This window comes from Larimichthys crocea, chromosome XX, assembly GCF_000972845.2.
Source record: "Larimichthys crocea isolate SSNF chromosome XX, L_crocea_2.0, whole genome shotgun sequence".
Taxonomy (NCBI): Eukaryota; Metazoa; Chordata; class Actinopteri; family Sciaenidae; genus Larimichthys; species Larimichthys crocea.
The window spans coordinates 11,779,217-11,796,252 of NC_040030.1; the positions used below are offsets into that span (position 1 = coordinate 11,779,217).

At 40.4% G+C, this 17,036-nt stretch overlaps 2 protein-coding genes across 8 annotated transcripts in view; one reads left to right on the forward strand and one right to left on the reverse strand.

Annotated features, from left to right (window-relative positions):
- The window catches only part of foxp2 (forkhead box P2), a 104,599-nt gene extending 101,148 nt beyond the window's left edge, over window positions 1–3,451 (reverse strand). The window contains exon 1 of one of the 4 annotated variants that reach the window (XM_027272091.1): window positions 2,542–3,092. The gene's annotated coding sequence lies outside the window, so the exon portion shown is untranslated. Of the gene's footprint in view, window positions 1–2,541; window positions 3,096–3,231 lie in introns of those variants that run through there. The other 3 variants (XM_027272089.1, XM_027272092.1, XM_027272088.1) reach the window with 3 other exon arrangements.
- A 3,716-nt stretch (window positions 3,452–7,167) lies between these two features.
- ppp1r3aa (protein phosphatase 1, regulatory subunit 3Aa) lies at window positions 7,168–13,243 on the forward strand. 4 transcript variants are annotated; one of them, XM_019271514.2, is made up of 4 exons: window positions 7,168–8,047; window positions 8,956–9,014; window positions 9,128–9,195; window positions 9,764–13,243. In XM_019271514.2, the coding sequence occupies exons 1-4, from the start codon at window positions 7,263–7,265 to the stop codon at window positions 13,019–13,021; spliced, it is 4,170 nt and encodes a 1,389-aa protein (XP_019127059.2). In that variant the 5' UTR covers window positions 7,168–7,262; the 3' UTR covers window positions 13,022–13,243. The 4 variants fall into 4 exon arrangements, with proteins under 4 accessions (XP_019127059.2, XP_019127060.2, XP_019127061.2 ...); XM_019271515.2 differs by having other exon boundaries at window positions 9,134–9,195; XM_019271516.2 differs by lacking the exon at window positions 9,764–13,243 and having other exon boundaries at window positions 8,939–9,014; window positions 9,128–9,165.
- Window positions 13,244–17,036: the final 3,793 nt, after the last annotated feature.

Genomic DNA, 17,036 nt, shown 5'->3' on the forward strand with positions numbered 1-17,036 from the left:
AAAGGCCAAAACTGTCAACACAAATTCCACTCTTACAGGGGGGGGGGGGGGGAAAAAAAAAAGGGACTTGATCACTTCTGGTTGCTTTAACTTGCATGGAGGTTGTCATGGAAACATTTCTGTGAACTTAACGGGATAAAACCTGAACATTTGCCATTTAATTGCCTCTAAGCTCAGTAACAGGGCCAAGTTAGCTATATGTGAAAACAATGAGCTTATCCACGTAACCTACACGGTGCAAAAATGTTTGGAAAAGTGAAGCTGGTGCACCACTCCCGTGATTTTTTTTCTTACCCATTTCTCCCCCAAACGCAGCAACACCTCAAGGGTTGAGCGAGCAAGTCTGTTTCATTACAGAGGTGTTGGGGGATGGGTGATGGTGCAATTCAAAAGCTAGTCCAAAAGTGTGCAAAAGTGTTTGATTGCTTAAGAAATAGTCTGACCTAAAAACAGAATTGACATGATCTGTGCATAAAAAATCCACTTTCTGGACATACTCTGAATTTAATAGCTTCTGTGTTCACAGTAAAACGCACACAAAGTTTGCACAGGACTCTCGGAAATACAAAGAAATCGCAAAGCATTTTCTACTTCAGCTCCGCTGGAAGCAACAATTTCCACATCTGAAGATAAAATCATGCATCAACCGGTGTTCATTGAGCTGAAAGCTGAATCTTAATTTTGATAAATGATTGAAACGTATGACAGGGTATACACATTAATCCTGCGGAGGACATTCATTTTCCTATTACCATAATGTAGAGCAGGACCGCCCGATGATAAATGCAGCAATCAAAAAATGGACGCAGAGTGGGGAGAGTCGGGGTAATAAGTGCACTGCTCCCAACAACGGTCAGTGTTGGAGGGAGACTAATGGCAAATCTCTCTCCATCTCTCCCTTTGCCTTGAAGGGAAAAAAAAAAAAAAAAAAGCATCCTGTTTAACAAAATCAAGTGACCTTATAAGCACACACACACACACCACCCCGGCAACAAGTAAACAAGAGAGCATGGACTGTTTTAAACATGCTTTAAGAAATGATTACAGGGGCACTCCAACAAAGAGGCTGATTGTGCACTGTCGCTGACATATTTCACAAGGGGCATTTATTGCCGCCTGGCCTTTGAAGAGTGAGAGCTGCTGAGTGAGGGGGGAACTGGCCCACACCTGCATAACTGAGGAGGGAACACCTGTGCACCCTGCGGCTTGAACAAGGAGGGTCGATCCAGCTAATCCAGGGGTGAAAGCTGATCAGAGGACAGGCCCGAAGAGTTCAGCAAGCTCCCCCACTACCTTGTTAGCCTTCTCTTTACCAAAAAAAAAAAAAAAAAGTTACATCTATTGATTTTGGGGGCTACAGTGACTGCATGAGAACGGTGGCAAGACACAGAGAGTGAAATAGAGGAACTGAGCAGAAGCTTTTATGAGCTTTTAGTGTTTGGTAGTTAGAATTCGAGGTTAATCATTATGCTACCAGCTTCTCTGTTTGTTTCCGGACAAGGAAAAAAAAAAAAAGATGGAATATAAAAATGGGAGCAAGCAAGCACGGTAAGGTGTTGACTGCTGATAATCGATATTGATCATGCAGGTATTGATCATGCAGATTGATATTCATACCAACAGCCTGTGCTTTAAATCTAATTACTTTTATTGTTTCAGTGTATGAGCTCAACTGTGACAATGGTATTTTTTAAAAAACATGGGCATTAATGGAAAAAAATGCTTTTAAATATACAACCTCTGCGTGTCACAGGTGACTACACTATGCCTGCAACACTAAAGGAATTTCAAAAAGTGGAAGTGCAGTAATCCTATTTGACAAATGAGATGCCATATAGATTACATATGCAATATTGCAAACAATTAATTCACTTTTTAACTTTAGTTTTTCTTAATTCTTGCATTAAAGCAAATTACAGCAAACATAAAAAAGATAGTAAAACAGCTTTTCAGTCACATATATGCGGATATAATGTGTTGTTAAAGGCGCCAAACACAAAGCATACAAATCAATAACGTTACCCAATTAAGCACATTTATAACAGGATTTGCTTTAATGTGAGTTTTTTAGATTTATCACTCGGCGCTAAATTAAAACATTGTTTATGAGCAATTTGCAAGCTGATTTTTTTTTTTTAATTATCTAAATGTGCAGTTAGGAAACAATAAGTCGGCTTTTTCAAAATAAACAAACAAACAAACAAACAAAAAAAACAAACAGTCACCGTTCAGACCAGGCGAAACCTGGGCAGTGCTGTCTGAAGGACCTCGGGTGGAAAGAAAAAAAAAAGCCGAACACTACTGTTAGGTGAAATATGTACACAGCTGCTCGCTAATTAATAAATAATAATAATAATAAATAAAACGTGGAAATAACACAGTTACAAGTGAAGTTACGAGGCGCTACATAAAACAGGAGTAACTAACTTGTGGCCGGGCCGGACCACCACTTCCTAATTCAAGAGCAGTGGACAGAGCAGTGTGTAGTAGTAAAAAAAAAAAAAGTCAGAAGAAATAAGCTCATGGGCAGGAAAAACTTACCGAGAGTAAAAAAAAAAACGCAGGTATATTTCCCCCCTCACGGTAAAGTCAAAAAAAAAAGGGAACACACCAGGTGAGAAGTCGTCGTCGTCCTCTCTGTACTTGCACACAGGATTGTTCACACGTGACTGTCCAAGTTCACCATAACGCAGAGAAAAATGAACAACAAGCTGCAGAGTAAATAAAAAGCTCAAAATATTCCTCCGCTGGGCACCGCTGTCGGAGACACACACACACTCTCTCTCTCTCTCTCTCTCTCTCCCTCTCTCTCTCTCCTGCTGTCTCCCGTCAACGCCGCTGTTATTACTAATGCAACAGAGGGAAAAGCAGTACACTGAGTCCTGTTTGAATGACGCGCAATGCGAGGAAGACGCGGCTTGTTTTTTTTTTTTTTTTTTTTTTTTCTTTCCTCGTTACGATTCAAACACACATCAAGCTGTATCCCAGCAAGCAAGTATATTTGGGACTAGAACCCCCCCCCCTCTCACACACACACACACACACACACCCCCGGGGGAGGCACTTGCTTGTGCGCGGAGGTTGTTATTTTTGGGCGTACTGCGACCCCGTGTGACGTCAGGGTCCACCTGCTTTCTAAACAAAAAAAAAGTATTAAAAAAAAAAAAGTTTTTCAAATTTCTACAACAGCGGCATGTATCGTGTTCTTGTCTCCTCACGGTAGTCACTCACTGTTGTTAGGTTGCGGTTGAACCGGTAAACTTCCAGTAGTAACGGGTCTTGGTCTTGGTCTTGGTCCCTCCGACCCCCCTAAAAAAAAAAAGATAAGTGCGCAAGTTGCTCTCTTTCTGGAAAAAAAGCTCAGCAAGAAGTCGCTTTAATGCAAACACATCCGTACTATAAGAACACAAAGTAATATTCCTGTAATATTCCTGATACTTTTCCCCCCTCGTGGTATCTCCACTCCATTGCGAGCACACATGATGACCGACATAGAAAGATATTCTTATGAGAAGTTATGTGTCATATTTGTGTATTTAAAGTACGTCGCGTGTAGGAAATATCTAATTATTGTTGCGATCGGTGCAAATTGAAAGTTAACATTCATTGGGGTTGTGTTAATATTACAAACAGCATCGGCACTGTGCGTTCAGCATCTGTTCTGACACATTTTACTTTTTTTTTCCTTCTATTTTTTAAAGAATCGGCGTGCAGAAGGAAAAATACACCTATTAATAATGGTCGACTGGAAGTGTGTGCTGATGGGGGAACCTAACTGTAAATATCTAACATTCTTCTTATTTTTCTATCATAAATATAGAAATGCGCAATTAAGTATTTAATTTTGATACAACACGCTCTAAATTCCATCAAATAAAATCGCTGCTGAATAAAGACTTTATTGCAAAGAAAAAAAAAGATATAAGAAGATGTTTGACTGGAGGAATTTTTCTTACCCATTCTGCCATACCTTCACAAGGTAATTTAGCCTATGTGTTCATTTAATAGCAGATCCGCAGCCAGCCGTGCAATGAGCAGTAAACCATTAAAATGCTTTGATTTGTTCAGTCTTTCTTTTCTTCTTTTTTTTCCTTTTTCTTCTTCTTCCAAACCGCTGAGACGTTCACGGTCAAGAAAATGAATGACCAGATTAGTATCAACTGAAGAAAGAGAAAAAGGTTGGAGATGGTGGTGAGGGGGGGCAAGTTTTTAAACATGTAAGGAAAGCGAGAAGTGTCTCTTGTCGCCTTTTTTCCCCCCCTCTGCTGTCAACATTTTAAAATGTTATTTATATCGTTGTGAGAAATGTGATTAGTACGTGGGTAAGAGGTTATGTTTGTTTTTGTTTGAAATGACAGAAACTCAGCTTGCAGTCGGTGTGTCATTACTGCGTATGTGCCTGTGAATTTAAATTGCCTTCATATTTTTTTACTGGCGAAACACAAAAACAATCGACATCTCCTATTTACCCTCTTTAAATTATTATTATTATTATTCATAATAATATTATAGAGTAAAATTTACTCAGTGCTTGTTTCCCCACAATTGGTAGCATGAAATATCTTGCACCGGTAACCAAAATGTCCTGAAATTGGCCTAGCTCTGGAAGGGGGAATAATAAAAAAAAAATGTTAGTCAAATTTTTATTTGATGTGATGAAACACAAAGTGTTGTTCCAGCTGAAAATATGACACAGGTATATTCTATTAGATGCTATGTATGCAGAGATATTAGTCTATTAGATTCCTGTGTTTTTTGTGTTTGTGCTTGAGATTTTGCTTGCTATTAAAATATCCAACAAATATGCAAAGAGAAGCAGGATCTGAGAGGTGATGAGGATGGGAAGGGAAAACAAGTAGCAGGGAATTGTGGTGGTGTGCTGCCACCTACTGGTCAACTGTAGTAACAGTCTGTCCAAGGGAACACAAGACAATAGGTTCAAAAGATCATTTGGAAACTCTTCTTATGTCCCATTTCCCTCTATATTAAATGGTTTCCCTTTAACACTATCTATGCACGTGGAGCTCATTATCACAAAAGAAGTGCAAAATACAAATTCAGTTGGCTGAGCCTAATGTGTCTTGTGTTTTACCCTGATCTCATAGTGCCATCTACTGATATACATTAGACGTACAAGTTCTCCGTAGATGAATTCAAAGGGTCGACAAATTCCAGGAGCAAACACACGGCAGAAGACCCGCCGATTCAGCTCTTTGATGATTTCCATCCGCATCAGTTTGCTGTGTCTGATACTTTGTCCACTTCTTTTTTGAATGTGCGTATCAAAAAGAGAATAACTAAAACAGGTTTTGCACGAATGGTTGCCGCTATCTTGTATTTAACTGTTAATATACAGCATTTTAACACTTGTTCAAATATATCTGCCCTTATAAAAGCCACAAAAGAGAATCTCTGATACTATTTAAAGACCAAAACTGCAATTAAAAGTAAAAAGAGAACCTCTTTGGCTTCAGAACGTAGAACAAAGGGTCCTTTCAGGACAAAAAAAACCCACTCACCTACCTGTGAAGGATTGTATAACCGGCACTAAAGTCTATTTACAAGATATACTGGATTTTGGGGTATAGTTACACTGCATATCAAGAATTAGTTGAGCTTCCTATCCGAGACGGGGGCACACACACACATACACTCACACAAACTCAATCTGCTACAAAGAACAGAATAATCTTCAATCTTCTGTTCCGAGATGCAGTGAACCTAAAAAATGAAGACGGCCTCCAATGGCAGTGATACGAGAGAGGAACTGTAGGTACTCAATCCAGATGCCAGTATTCGCTTAACACGGAGGCACAGTAATAGAACTAATAATCATTTGGAAATGATCTAATTATCGCTTTTTTTTGACAGTCTGCACATGGAGGTCAGAGGTCAGAATTCACCTGCTGCAGGTAGAGTAGCATTGTCTTTGGAGACACTTCAGTACTTCAGGTCATCTGCAGTATCCTACAACATTACGTAACTTCTCCAAAACAGACAGTGTTACTAATAGTTAACATTGTAAAATCAATGATTGAAGAGTTCCTTTGAAAACATATCCTATTCTCATGTGTGTAACTGATCCTCCACTGTAACAAATTCTACCATTCTTCACTGTATAATATATTTAACAATTTAAACTTTTTTTCCTGATAGAGGCGCTAGATGAAAAGTCAGGGGATTACCAAAGTTCTTACAAGTAATTCAGATGTGGACATCAAGGTCTGTAGAAAACTATATTTCAGTCTGGACGACAATGGAGGATCCGCTGACCGACCGTTCAATAGATTGACATTGCTATGTGTACACCAAGATGAGTTGGCAGAACACATCTTTATGTACTTTATATTTCTGAAATATTTTTCATCCACCTTTTCCAAACTCTTAAAATGGGCAGTTTGATTTGAAACAAGTAATAGTCTCTGTGAAACGTAGACATGCAATGCACAGACATAGCCTGCATGCATATATCAGGTAATATTGACTTTTGCCTTTTTTATTTAATATCCAGTTCAAGCAAATCAAAGCAAATCAAATATTGTCCAAGCTAATAATGAGTATTGCAAGCAAGCGGTATTCAGTTTCCATTCATGCGAATCCTAACCTAGCTTAAAGCTGTATATTTATATGTGTATGTTAGATGCAATCAGCAAAGAAAACACATTTACATTGTAAAAGAGAAATTATCAAATATTTGGTAAAGTTTCTGCTTTAGAACATGCAACTTTCTGGTTACATGACAGTCTCTGTTATTCCTGGTCGCCATGCAGACCAGAAGACGCTGTATCACACCATTATCCTCGAATCTAAATTTACATTACATCACGTCATCTCATAGTAAAGTTAAAATGCAGATTGTTAACTTGGATTTGGGAATATTTTCACATTTGATGGAGAAAAATATAGATACCCAATCAATAGATTTCAAATATAGACTTGTTTTCATGCTAGTTTTACCTTCACATGCTTTATAAAAGCTATAATTTCATTAATTTCATTTGTAACTTCCAAACATATTGTGCAAGGATAACTGAGAGGAGAATTGGCCTGCCCTGGTCTAGTTATATATGTCCTATTAATAGGCCTAGCTCAGACTCTCAGTGAACTGTAACCGAACTCCATCTGTCAAGTCACGTCCTCTCCCTGCTCTCCCTTCTACAGTATCACTGTAACCAGGCTAGGGGCACTCTGGTCTGTGCCACCCTCCAAACCAGACAGACGGCAGGACGGGAAGGCAGCTGCCTTTCAGACCACCGCACATTATGGAGGCTCTGTACATCCAACCTTTAGAAGAGGACGGGGTGATGATGATGGAGGAGGAATGGGAAAAAAGTGAAGAGCATGAAGAGGGAAGAATGGAGGCCTCGACTCCCGTGGGTTCCACCACAGACGAGGAAACAGATGAGGACTCTGAACCAGAGCCCCCGTCGGTCATTCGGAGGAAGGTGTCATTTGCGGATGCTTTTGGACTCAATCTGGTGTCAGTAAAGGAGTTTGACAATGCTGAATTGACAGAACCAGAAGTTAGCCAGGCCCCTGAGAGGGAGGCAACACGTCCCTCAGAAGAGTTCTACATGTCCTCTCTGTTTACAGTCCCCTCGTCCCCAGAGGAGTTGGACCAGAGGCTAGAGGCACAGATGGTTGAGCTGGAAAGCATCGAGCTCCTCCCGGGAACCACCACACTCCGTGGCATCATCAGGGTGGTCAACCTCAGCTACAGTAAGTCTGTTTATGCCCGGATAAGCCTTGACCGTTGGACAAGCTACTTTGACCTGCAGGCAGACTACGTGCCCGGATCCAGTGATCGGAAAACAGACAGGTTTACCTTTAAGTATACCATGGTTCCTCCTTTTGAGAGAGAGGGAACCAGAGTGGAGATCTGTCTGCGTTATGACTCTTCAGTGGGCACTTTTTGGTCCAATAACAAAGGAATGAACTATGTGCTGTTCTGCCATCAAAAAGGACATCTAAATGAGCATGGGCTTCAAGTGCAAGAGGAGAGTGCCAGCTACAAGAGTAAGAGGAGCTGTCTCAAAGCTCAAAACAGGTTAGAGAACCTGATGCTAAATCTTTTTTTAACACATACCTCAGCTAAAGGAAGTTACGTCACCCTTGTATGTCAACAATAGATGTCAATACATTGATATTTAAATAAAATAAAGGTTATGTGGAGCTCTGAGTGCAGATGTTTCACAGAATTTTAAGTTTTGGGCCTGGCAGAAACAAGAAATTTTAATTTGACACAATTTTAGTGTCTATTTAAATTGTTCTGCTCTTCTCATTAGGTGGAAAGACAAGTTAACATTGCCTGCTGGTCTGGGCACTTTGTGTGTTTACAGTAAGCTGTTATGTAACTCTTGGATATTTGGACTGTAGAGCACATATTGCCCATTTAAGGTCAGCTGTCTGTCCAGGTTTCCATTGGCGTCTCATCATGGCAAGGGAAGCCAGATATCTTTAATTTATCCTCTTTGACAATTAAGTTGCCTTTTTTTTCTGCTTTTGGAACAATACGTCCTCATTGTGTATTTGTGCATGATCTGCATGATGTTTCCTATTTTGGACTTTTTATTGAACGAGTTGTAGGATCTTATGTTTCACTATGATTGTACAATTGACTTGAACTTGACAGTACTGGTGCAGTTGTGATGAAGAAAAACAACAGCATAAAAAGTGTCAAGGGTACCATTTTGTTGTCATAGAAATTGGAGATCTATAAGTAAAAAAATCTTTAGGAACCACATTGAGGGTGGATGTGACGGAACAGGTCTGATCACCCCACACGTCACCACTCTACTTGATATCCACCTAACAACGAAACACTATAAAATGAGATGAGAGATTAGAAAGTTGTCGAAACAAATTCAGCGTCTTTCGATTAAATCTGTTTTAACTGCTGTAAAAACACATCTGTGAGCTTATGTAATGTTATTCCTAGTTTCTTTTGAACCACAGGAGGGGAAGTGCAGAGGAAAAGACCAGAGAGACCATTAACACGTCGGCAGCTGTTGTAGGTGTGTATACTCAATGTTCATATGTGCGTGCATGTACTTGAATGCGTGTTTGTTCAAATGCACGCGAGCAAACTTTGACCACCATGTTCTTTTTGTTTGTTTTTTTGTTGCAGAAGCAGAGGGCACAGATAGAAAGACAGAGATACAATCATTACTACACCACAAAGAACTCAAACCTTTGGTGAGGCTCATTTCTTTGTCTTCTCAAAGTCTGGCGATAAACAAGTAAACGCCACGTGCGACAAAACAAGCGCGTTTATTTGTCTCCATCTGTGTCGAGATAGAACGTGTAGACATTAAATTAAAAAAGCACAGGTGTTCTTTCTTCCAGAGAGATGTGTGTCATACTGCACAGTGCCCAGTGTGTCCCAGGAGGATATGAAAAGTCAGCTAACATGACACCTGAGAGCATGCCAGAAATCACTCACGTACTATAACTATTAATAATAAATGCAACCTGCCTGTAAACATGCAGTAAAGTTGATGACGTGAACAAAAATAAGCTCGTGTGCTGAAGTTGCAGCAGTGTTGCAATAGATTGCAACATAACAGCAATGTTACATATCAAAGAACATTGAATGAATGGGCCATTGCATTCATTTCTTTTTGTCATGAAGCCAGTATTAGGGTTTAAAGTAGCTTATGACCTTAAAGACTAACTAAACAATGTGCTGGTGGCACGTGCTGATAGTTTAAATAGTTCAAACATTAACACTTTCTTGACCTTTGACCTTTGGCCTCTTTGACAGGTGGATAGCATAAAAAGCAGAGACAGCGCAACGCGTTTGGCACGTACGCAGGGCTGCCTCTCCCAGAGGAAGGAGCAAGTGCCAAAGGCTTATTCATGTGACTTAACCAATGGCCAGAAAGCTTCTCAGCCTTTGCCGTGGAGCGTCTCCACCAGCTTCCTCCATAAACGTCAAAAGAAACAATCCAAGGAAGGTCCACAGGTGCTCACCTATCACCAGATTCCTCTGCTTACACTGGACTGGAACAATGACAAAGCCCATCAGTGGGGGGCTGCTCACATGGATGACATCTGGGCCGGGAGAACTAAAATGACCTTGTCAAAACCGTCAGTGGAAAATATAGAAGATACACTTTCTGTTAATGATATGTGGGAGACCTTTCTGAACGGTCCAGGTGATACCACCGATAAAGAAACCTCGGTGTGCGATGTATGGCAGGCATTTCTTAATGGGCCGAGCTGTACGGACCATTCTGGCGTTCCAGAGTCAGAGTGGCTGCAGACAGCAGCATCGGTGTCTCCCTCAAATGATAAAGAGCCCAAAACCCAATATGCAGCAAGCAGTCAGGAGCAGGGATTTCAGGTAGGCACAGATACACCCACCACCTTACACACGTACACCTCAGCTGCATGTCAGCTGCTGTCAGACACTCGTGAAACATCGTTGGCTAATGTCGCCTTGAACACTGAAGACCACCAGCCAGCAGAGGCATGTGTCAGCCGTCCAGGAGATGACAACGCAGCAACACAAGATGCCTCCCAAAGGTCACAGACAAACTCCGTAACAGACACTCTACAGGAATTTAGCCTCGAGGGGGCAACGCCTGTGTCCGGAGGCTCTGTTGACAGTTCAACTGAGTGTCACAAGCGTGCAATGTGGGAGCGAGAAAAAGAAGGAATAATAGCAGGAGCAGAAGGAATAGGAGAAGATGAGCCCTTCACAGCACACACAGCTGACTTGGTAACAAGCTCGGGGGAGTCGGAGACAACAGACATGACAGCAACGCCAGAGTCTCAGAATGCCAGCGCTGTTGATAGGATCTCACAGGGAGCAAGGCTGGATGAGGGTCTTTCTTCCAGCAGGGAAGGGCAGGTTACACGTACCGCACACAATACGACAGATGACACGCTGGCATTTAGGGGGACAATCAGACAGGGGACAAAGGATGGGGAGAGGTTTGTCTTTTCCACATCCAGACAAGAAGTGGAGGAAGGGACCATGAATAACTGTACGGAAAATAAAGTATCTACAGAAGAGAAGATATTTAGGCCACAGAAAACAGAAGAGTGTGAAATCTCCCAGAGGTACGCAGATGAAAAGCACTGTGAGGAATTCAGGCTGAACAGAGACAGTGAAAATCCATTACAGGAGAATGAGAGTGATGAAAATGAAATAAGACCCGCACGCTCACATGCAGATGAATTCAATCCAAACCAAACGTGTGAGGACAATTTCAAGCAAAGCCAAATAACGAGAGAATTTAAATTGGAGGAATCAGAGAATGCTACATCAAAAAAGGAAGACTTGGAAGGATTCAAAGAGACAGTTGAGGAACCTTCGTACTGTGCAACAAGCCAAGAAACAAAGAAACTAATAGGTGCAGAAGCGGAAACTATCCAGGTGTTAAATGAGGAAGCATGGAAACACAATGACAATGCCTCGCAACTAAATTCATCACTGCAGAAGGGAAACACATCAGTAATGTCAGAAGCATATAATAAACAGTCATGGCTGATCCAAGGGGAAGAGCTGCGTATTCAGAGAGAGGTCAAAGACGCAAAACCAACAGAAATACAGGAAAATGTTCCACTGAAATCCGAAAGAAGTGAACATGTATTAGTCTCGAATCAGACAGACGACAGAAAAAGCTTGAGTTGTGATGGAATAATTGAGGAACAACAGGAATTAAACCAATCCGCACAGACGAGACACACAGCGCAATCATTGAAAAAGGTCTTCCAAAGTGACCGTGATGCTTTCAGATCTCTTCCAACGGATACAAGCAACTCAATGGAACTGAGATGGACTTTTTCACGGGACGATATGAAGGGTCAGAAAGAGGACGTAAGCCATGAAATAAGCCCAGAGGAAGTTTTGGCGAAGGAGAACGTTGTAAAGAAAGACACTCTAATAGAACTTCAACACCAACCTGAGACATTAGAGAGAACAGAAGAGGATATGAGTCAGAGAGACAAAGATGAGAGGGTGAGTATTGGAAAGCTGAAAATAGAAGCACTGGGGGAGTTGATGGGTAATGTGGAGATCCCTCGGGGAGAGAGGAAGAATGCGCCGGCTCAATTGAAAGAACAAGAGTTGTCAGCAGTAGTTGAGAGCTCTCCACGTGTTGAATATAAAAAATTGTCAGAGGGAACAAAAGACCCTGTTACGGCAGAAAATACTGTAGCACTTGAAATGATAGAGTCGGGATTGGAGGAGATGTTCATAGAAAGATTTGGAGAAGATTTGGTCAGGAGGATTTGGGAAGAGGTGTTCGATCTAAAAGAACAGGCGCCTAATACAGATACAAATATTGTTGATCGAATGGGGCACGAGCTGGCAGATATACCCGTTATTACACAAGATTGCCATCTTCTTTTTGAGAAAGACTTTGATGATGCTTTTGATTCAGGCGTATTTTCCTTGACAGAATTACCATCAGATCCAAATTCAAGTCTCTGTCAAGGCCTAGAGCAAAGCTTAACGACTACGAGCAATGAATACTCCCCAAAAGAAAGAAATCAGCCACTAAGCACAGCAGAACAAACTCACTTTCTGTCGGAATCACAGACTGATTCGAATTCGAGTGCTCATCTCAGTCAAGATCTCACAGCAATTTTAGCTCCTCAGAGTAGTTTGTCCTTGACTGAATCAGCCCAAAGCTCTGCAAAGTATCAGGACAACTACGCTCAAATAAAAGAAAGATCAGTCACCCATCAGCAGACAGGTAGACAAATAGAAGACTGTGTAGTCGTCCACAAAGAGAGTTTTAATCGATCAGATCACCCATCTGACAAACATCCGAGTCCCTCCTCTGAGAAATTAAAAGAGTCAGATCGTGTCGTATGGTGGAGTGTGTTATACGTCCTCAGTCACATCACCAGACTACTAATCTGCGCGCTCTTAGTTGCCGGATTCTTCGTCATCGTTTACCTGTGTGATTTCCCAGCATTCTTTGCGCTCTACATATCTTCATCATGCTGGTGGTTTTATAAGTGGAAGACGCATCGAGTGACGACAAACAAGGGGATGGTGGGATAGCCCGAGTGTGACGAACTGCTGAGTGTAGCATTTTAAAAACTTCAGTACATCACAGTCAGATTAAGCGTAGTGTCTTCAAAATCTTCATAGTGTGTATTCAGACTGGTGAGGCCACTGTGGAGATAATTGGCAGCTACAAAACCGGGTGCAATAAAATAAAATGCTACACACAGCACTTGTGGTGTGTGTGTGTGTGTGTGTGTGCGCGCGCGTGTGTGTGTGTGTGTGTGTGTGTGTGTGTGTGTGAGTGAGTGAGTGTGTGTGTGTGTGTTTTTATATTTGGTTTCTTTTCTGACTCTAAGTAAAGTTATTGCAGTAATTCCCAACCTTTTTTGGCTTGTCAACCTTCAATGTGAACAAATCATTGTGAACTTGTTGTGATCCCAAACACAAGATTGGGAACCACTAAATTATCATCAAATAAAAGTACTCAATTTTTTATTTTCAAATTTAAACGAATGTTCACCTGTTGTTGAATTTCTAAGTTAACACTGATTTAGTGTAAACAATTGTATGATGTGCAAATATTTGCTGTGTTTTATGGGCCCAATATCACTTTCCACCAATGGAACAAAGTGAGTATGTGTTTGATTAATGTATTCAAGGGTGAATAGTTGGGCATTGTAGATTTAAAACACTTCTCATTTTCCTTGTTTTTCTTCAATAAAAATATTCACAACCAAAGAAAGTACTTTAAACTTTTTTGTACGTGTTTTTTTTTTAAAAACATTTAATATTTCGCCATTTCTTGCCACTCACAAGAAATGACAGCAGCAGGAAAATATTTGCATATTATGACCACAGGCACTTTCTCACTTACATACAAAAAAATACTTTATATAAGGAAATAACCAACATCACTTCAAAATGATCATTGATAGAGGCTTAAAAGTATTCTTGACCTACTTGTACACAATATTTTTTCAGTTTAAGCATTATATTCAACTTTATATTCACATATATGTATTTAGTTGTAAGATTCTGCTGTTTGTTTATGGTCTAACTTTAGATATTATCCGATCCCATTTGTTTTAATGGTTACTTGTATTTGACATGTGTTTACACAGTATACTAGATCACAGTACATTTTCTTCCTTAGTTTGTGCGTTTGATAGCTTATTTAAAAATTTAAAGCACTAAGTACAGTAGTTCCTTTGACAAACACCAAAAATGATTATCCGTATATAACTAACCTTTTTTATAAACAACTTGTCCTGTATTTAACCTTTTGCATTAACTACAATAATGCTCATTGTCTGCAAAATATGCGCTGAACTATCTGTTTAGGCATTGTGAATTGTACTAGATAAAAGTGTCACTTATAACAATGTGAAGTTTCATCCTTCATTGCTTCACAACAAGGTGGAGTGGAGACATGTATATAATGGTGTTTTAAGACTTCATACCTCAAATGAATGGTCTGGTCAGTATTCATCAGGCAAAGGTCATAACCCTTGTTAGCAATCGTTCACAGACAGTGTATTAACGGCCACATACTCTTTCAGTTTTAGTCATAAGATAACTCACTGATGCTCACTTCACAGACTGGAGGAACAGTCAGCAGTTCTTTGTTCTTGGATTTGGAGATTGCTACATAGGTAATTTTGAGGAACTTGTAGCATTAAGAAAAAGGTCAGACTTATGACGGTGTTTGAAGGATATAATCTCAGAAAGTTTCAGCAGAATTACATGTTGATTGTCAGATAAATCAAATCTTTGAGCCTTAGCAGTGGGTCTTTAAAGTGAAAACCACACTCCCATCTTTGCCTCTCTCTCTCTCTCTCTCTCTCTAAGGAGTCGTTTGTCGTTTCAATTTTAGTGCCTGATGACAGGAGCTGGAATTAAGTCAAAAGTCTTTTTCATCCTTGTTGCTCATGTGACTTACTAAAGTTACTATATTACAAGGTTAATAATACAGTAGAATAAAATCTTAAATAGATGCACTCTATTGATGAAACATTTTATATTTACTGTAAGTGTGTTGAGTATATACAAGTACCCAGTAACACACAATTGACCAGATGATAACAAGTGTGCACAAGAAGTGCATTATATACACACACATGATACACATGTGATTTAATGGTAAATGCTTGTACAGTCATTGATTGAAACCTAGCATTTATTTGAATGTTCAAAATACATTTTAAGTGATACAAAGCCTCTGTGTCATGATAACACATGAACTGACCCAAAATGCACGCTGAGACAAAGGTTGACAAGAGAAGGGGATTTATTTGTGGGTCCGATGATGAAGTGGAGGGAATGGTTGAGGTGAAGCAGTGGGTGGAATAGACAGTGGAGGAACAGAATGTGGGCTGTCCGGAGATGGTTGGCAGAGAGCAGACAAGCAGGTATATGGCAGGAGGTGATGGTGGTGGCGGTGGACCACAGTGGCTAAACAAACAATCTGACAAGGCGTGGGAGGATGGCCAGGGTTTATATGCAGTTGAGGTGATGAATTGATAGAAGACAGGTGAGCTAAAGAATGGCAGGTGTGCTTCATCCGTGATTATCCAGGAGGGACCAGGGAAATGTGCCACGCCCACAACACACAAACACAGAGACTAACAAGTAAACACAAGAAACACAAGGGGGAGCACAGGGAATCAACAGTCACGACTGCCATCGTGACACTCTCATAATATTATAATAATGCTTGTTAACTGTGATGATAATTCATATTTGTTGTTAATTCTATACACCCACACTGTGGTAATATATAATGCTTGTTCGTTGTGCTGGTAATTGAAGTTAATTATATTTCACTGTTGAGTAGGAGTAATGGGGAAAAAAAAAGAATTACATCATTTATTTCAGGTAATGTTTCATAAGTAACAAAACAAATCTTTTAATAGAAGCTTTAATACAGCTGCAAGAACATAGAGTGGGTGGATATGGTCCTCTATGTATCCTTAAGTGTCCATTGGATGTTTTTTATAATGTGTCTGTCAGTTGTGTGTACCTGTGCTTCTCATCTCCATTTACTGATGAGAAAAACAGTCCACCAAGCATTAGTCGGATGGCAATCCGAGCCTGACAAAGCCCTAAAGAAGCATAAAAACACAGCAAGCATGATTATATTGTATTAAAAATGTACTCAGATATGTTTGGAGAAATTTAGGCTAATGCACTTAACAACCAATAATGACAACAAACATTCATTGTGGTACTATATTTATTTTGTATTTGTTGGGTCACTCTATTATCTCCTAGTCTACCACAAGCGGAGTAGTCTCACTGTGTGACAGTGTGTGCAATAAAGTGACGGTTTGAGTGACACTGCAGTCCAGATAGAAGTCACTTGATCCCGTCTGGGGTATGTTGACCTTTTGTAAACTGGCTACAATCCCATGCTGGCACCTTTAACAAACTGGCCAAAAGCCAGTGTTGGCACAGCGGAAGGCTACTCTTCACAGGGCACCGCTCTGAGGAGGCACAGTAGCAAACCTGGCACGGCTACTGTAGTGTGTGTGTGCAGACAAAAAGTAGCAATGACGGGAAGAAAGTGAGAAACAAGAACAGAATCTTGATGAGCTGTGGTTACCCTGAGGTGCAAGGCTACTTGTTATATTATTGAGAAACTCACATGCCAACATGTAAGGATAATAAATCAGTGCTAGGTAGAGGCATAGGGTTGCACGATTACAAATCCAGATGGTGGTGAGAGGTACAGTGGCGGTGACTTTATTATCCACGTATCATGTAACCACAATAAGTAGCTATTTAATCGTGTGTCTTTTTAGCTGTTAGGCAATGATAAACGTTAACATGAGAAAATCTAAAACTACATATTATGTTCTGGAGGATTCTTTTCATCGATGGTCAGTGGAGAGAAAGTGCACAGGAATCCAAGATGCCTCATGCTGAAAGGTTTATTGAAGCTTGATCAAGGAGAATGGAGGATTTATGAATACACTCGTCATGACATGATGAATTCTGAAGAAGCTGTACTCTCTGGCTTGTCTATTTGCTCTCAGAATTGTCTCCCTAAATGGCCATTAGTCTACAAACA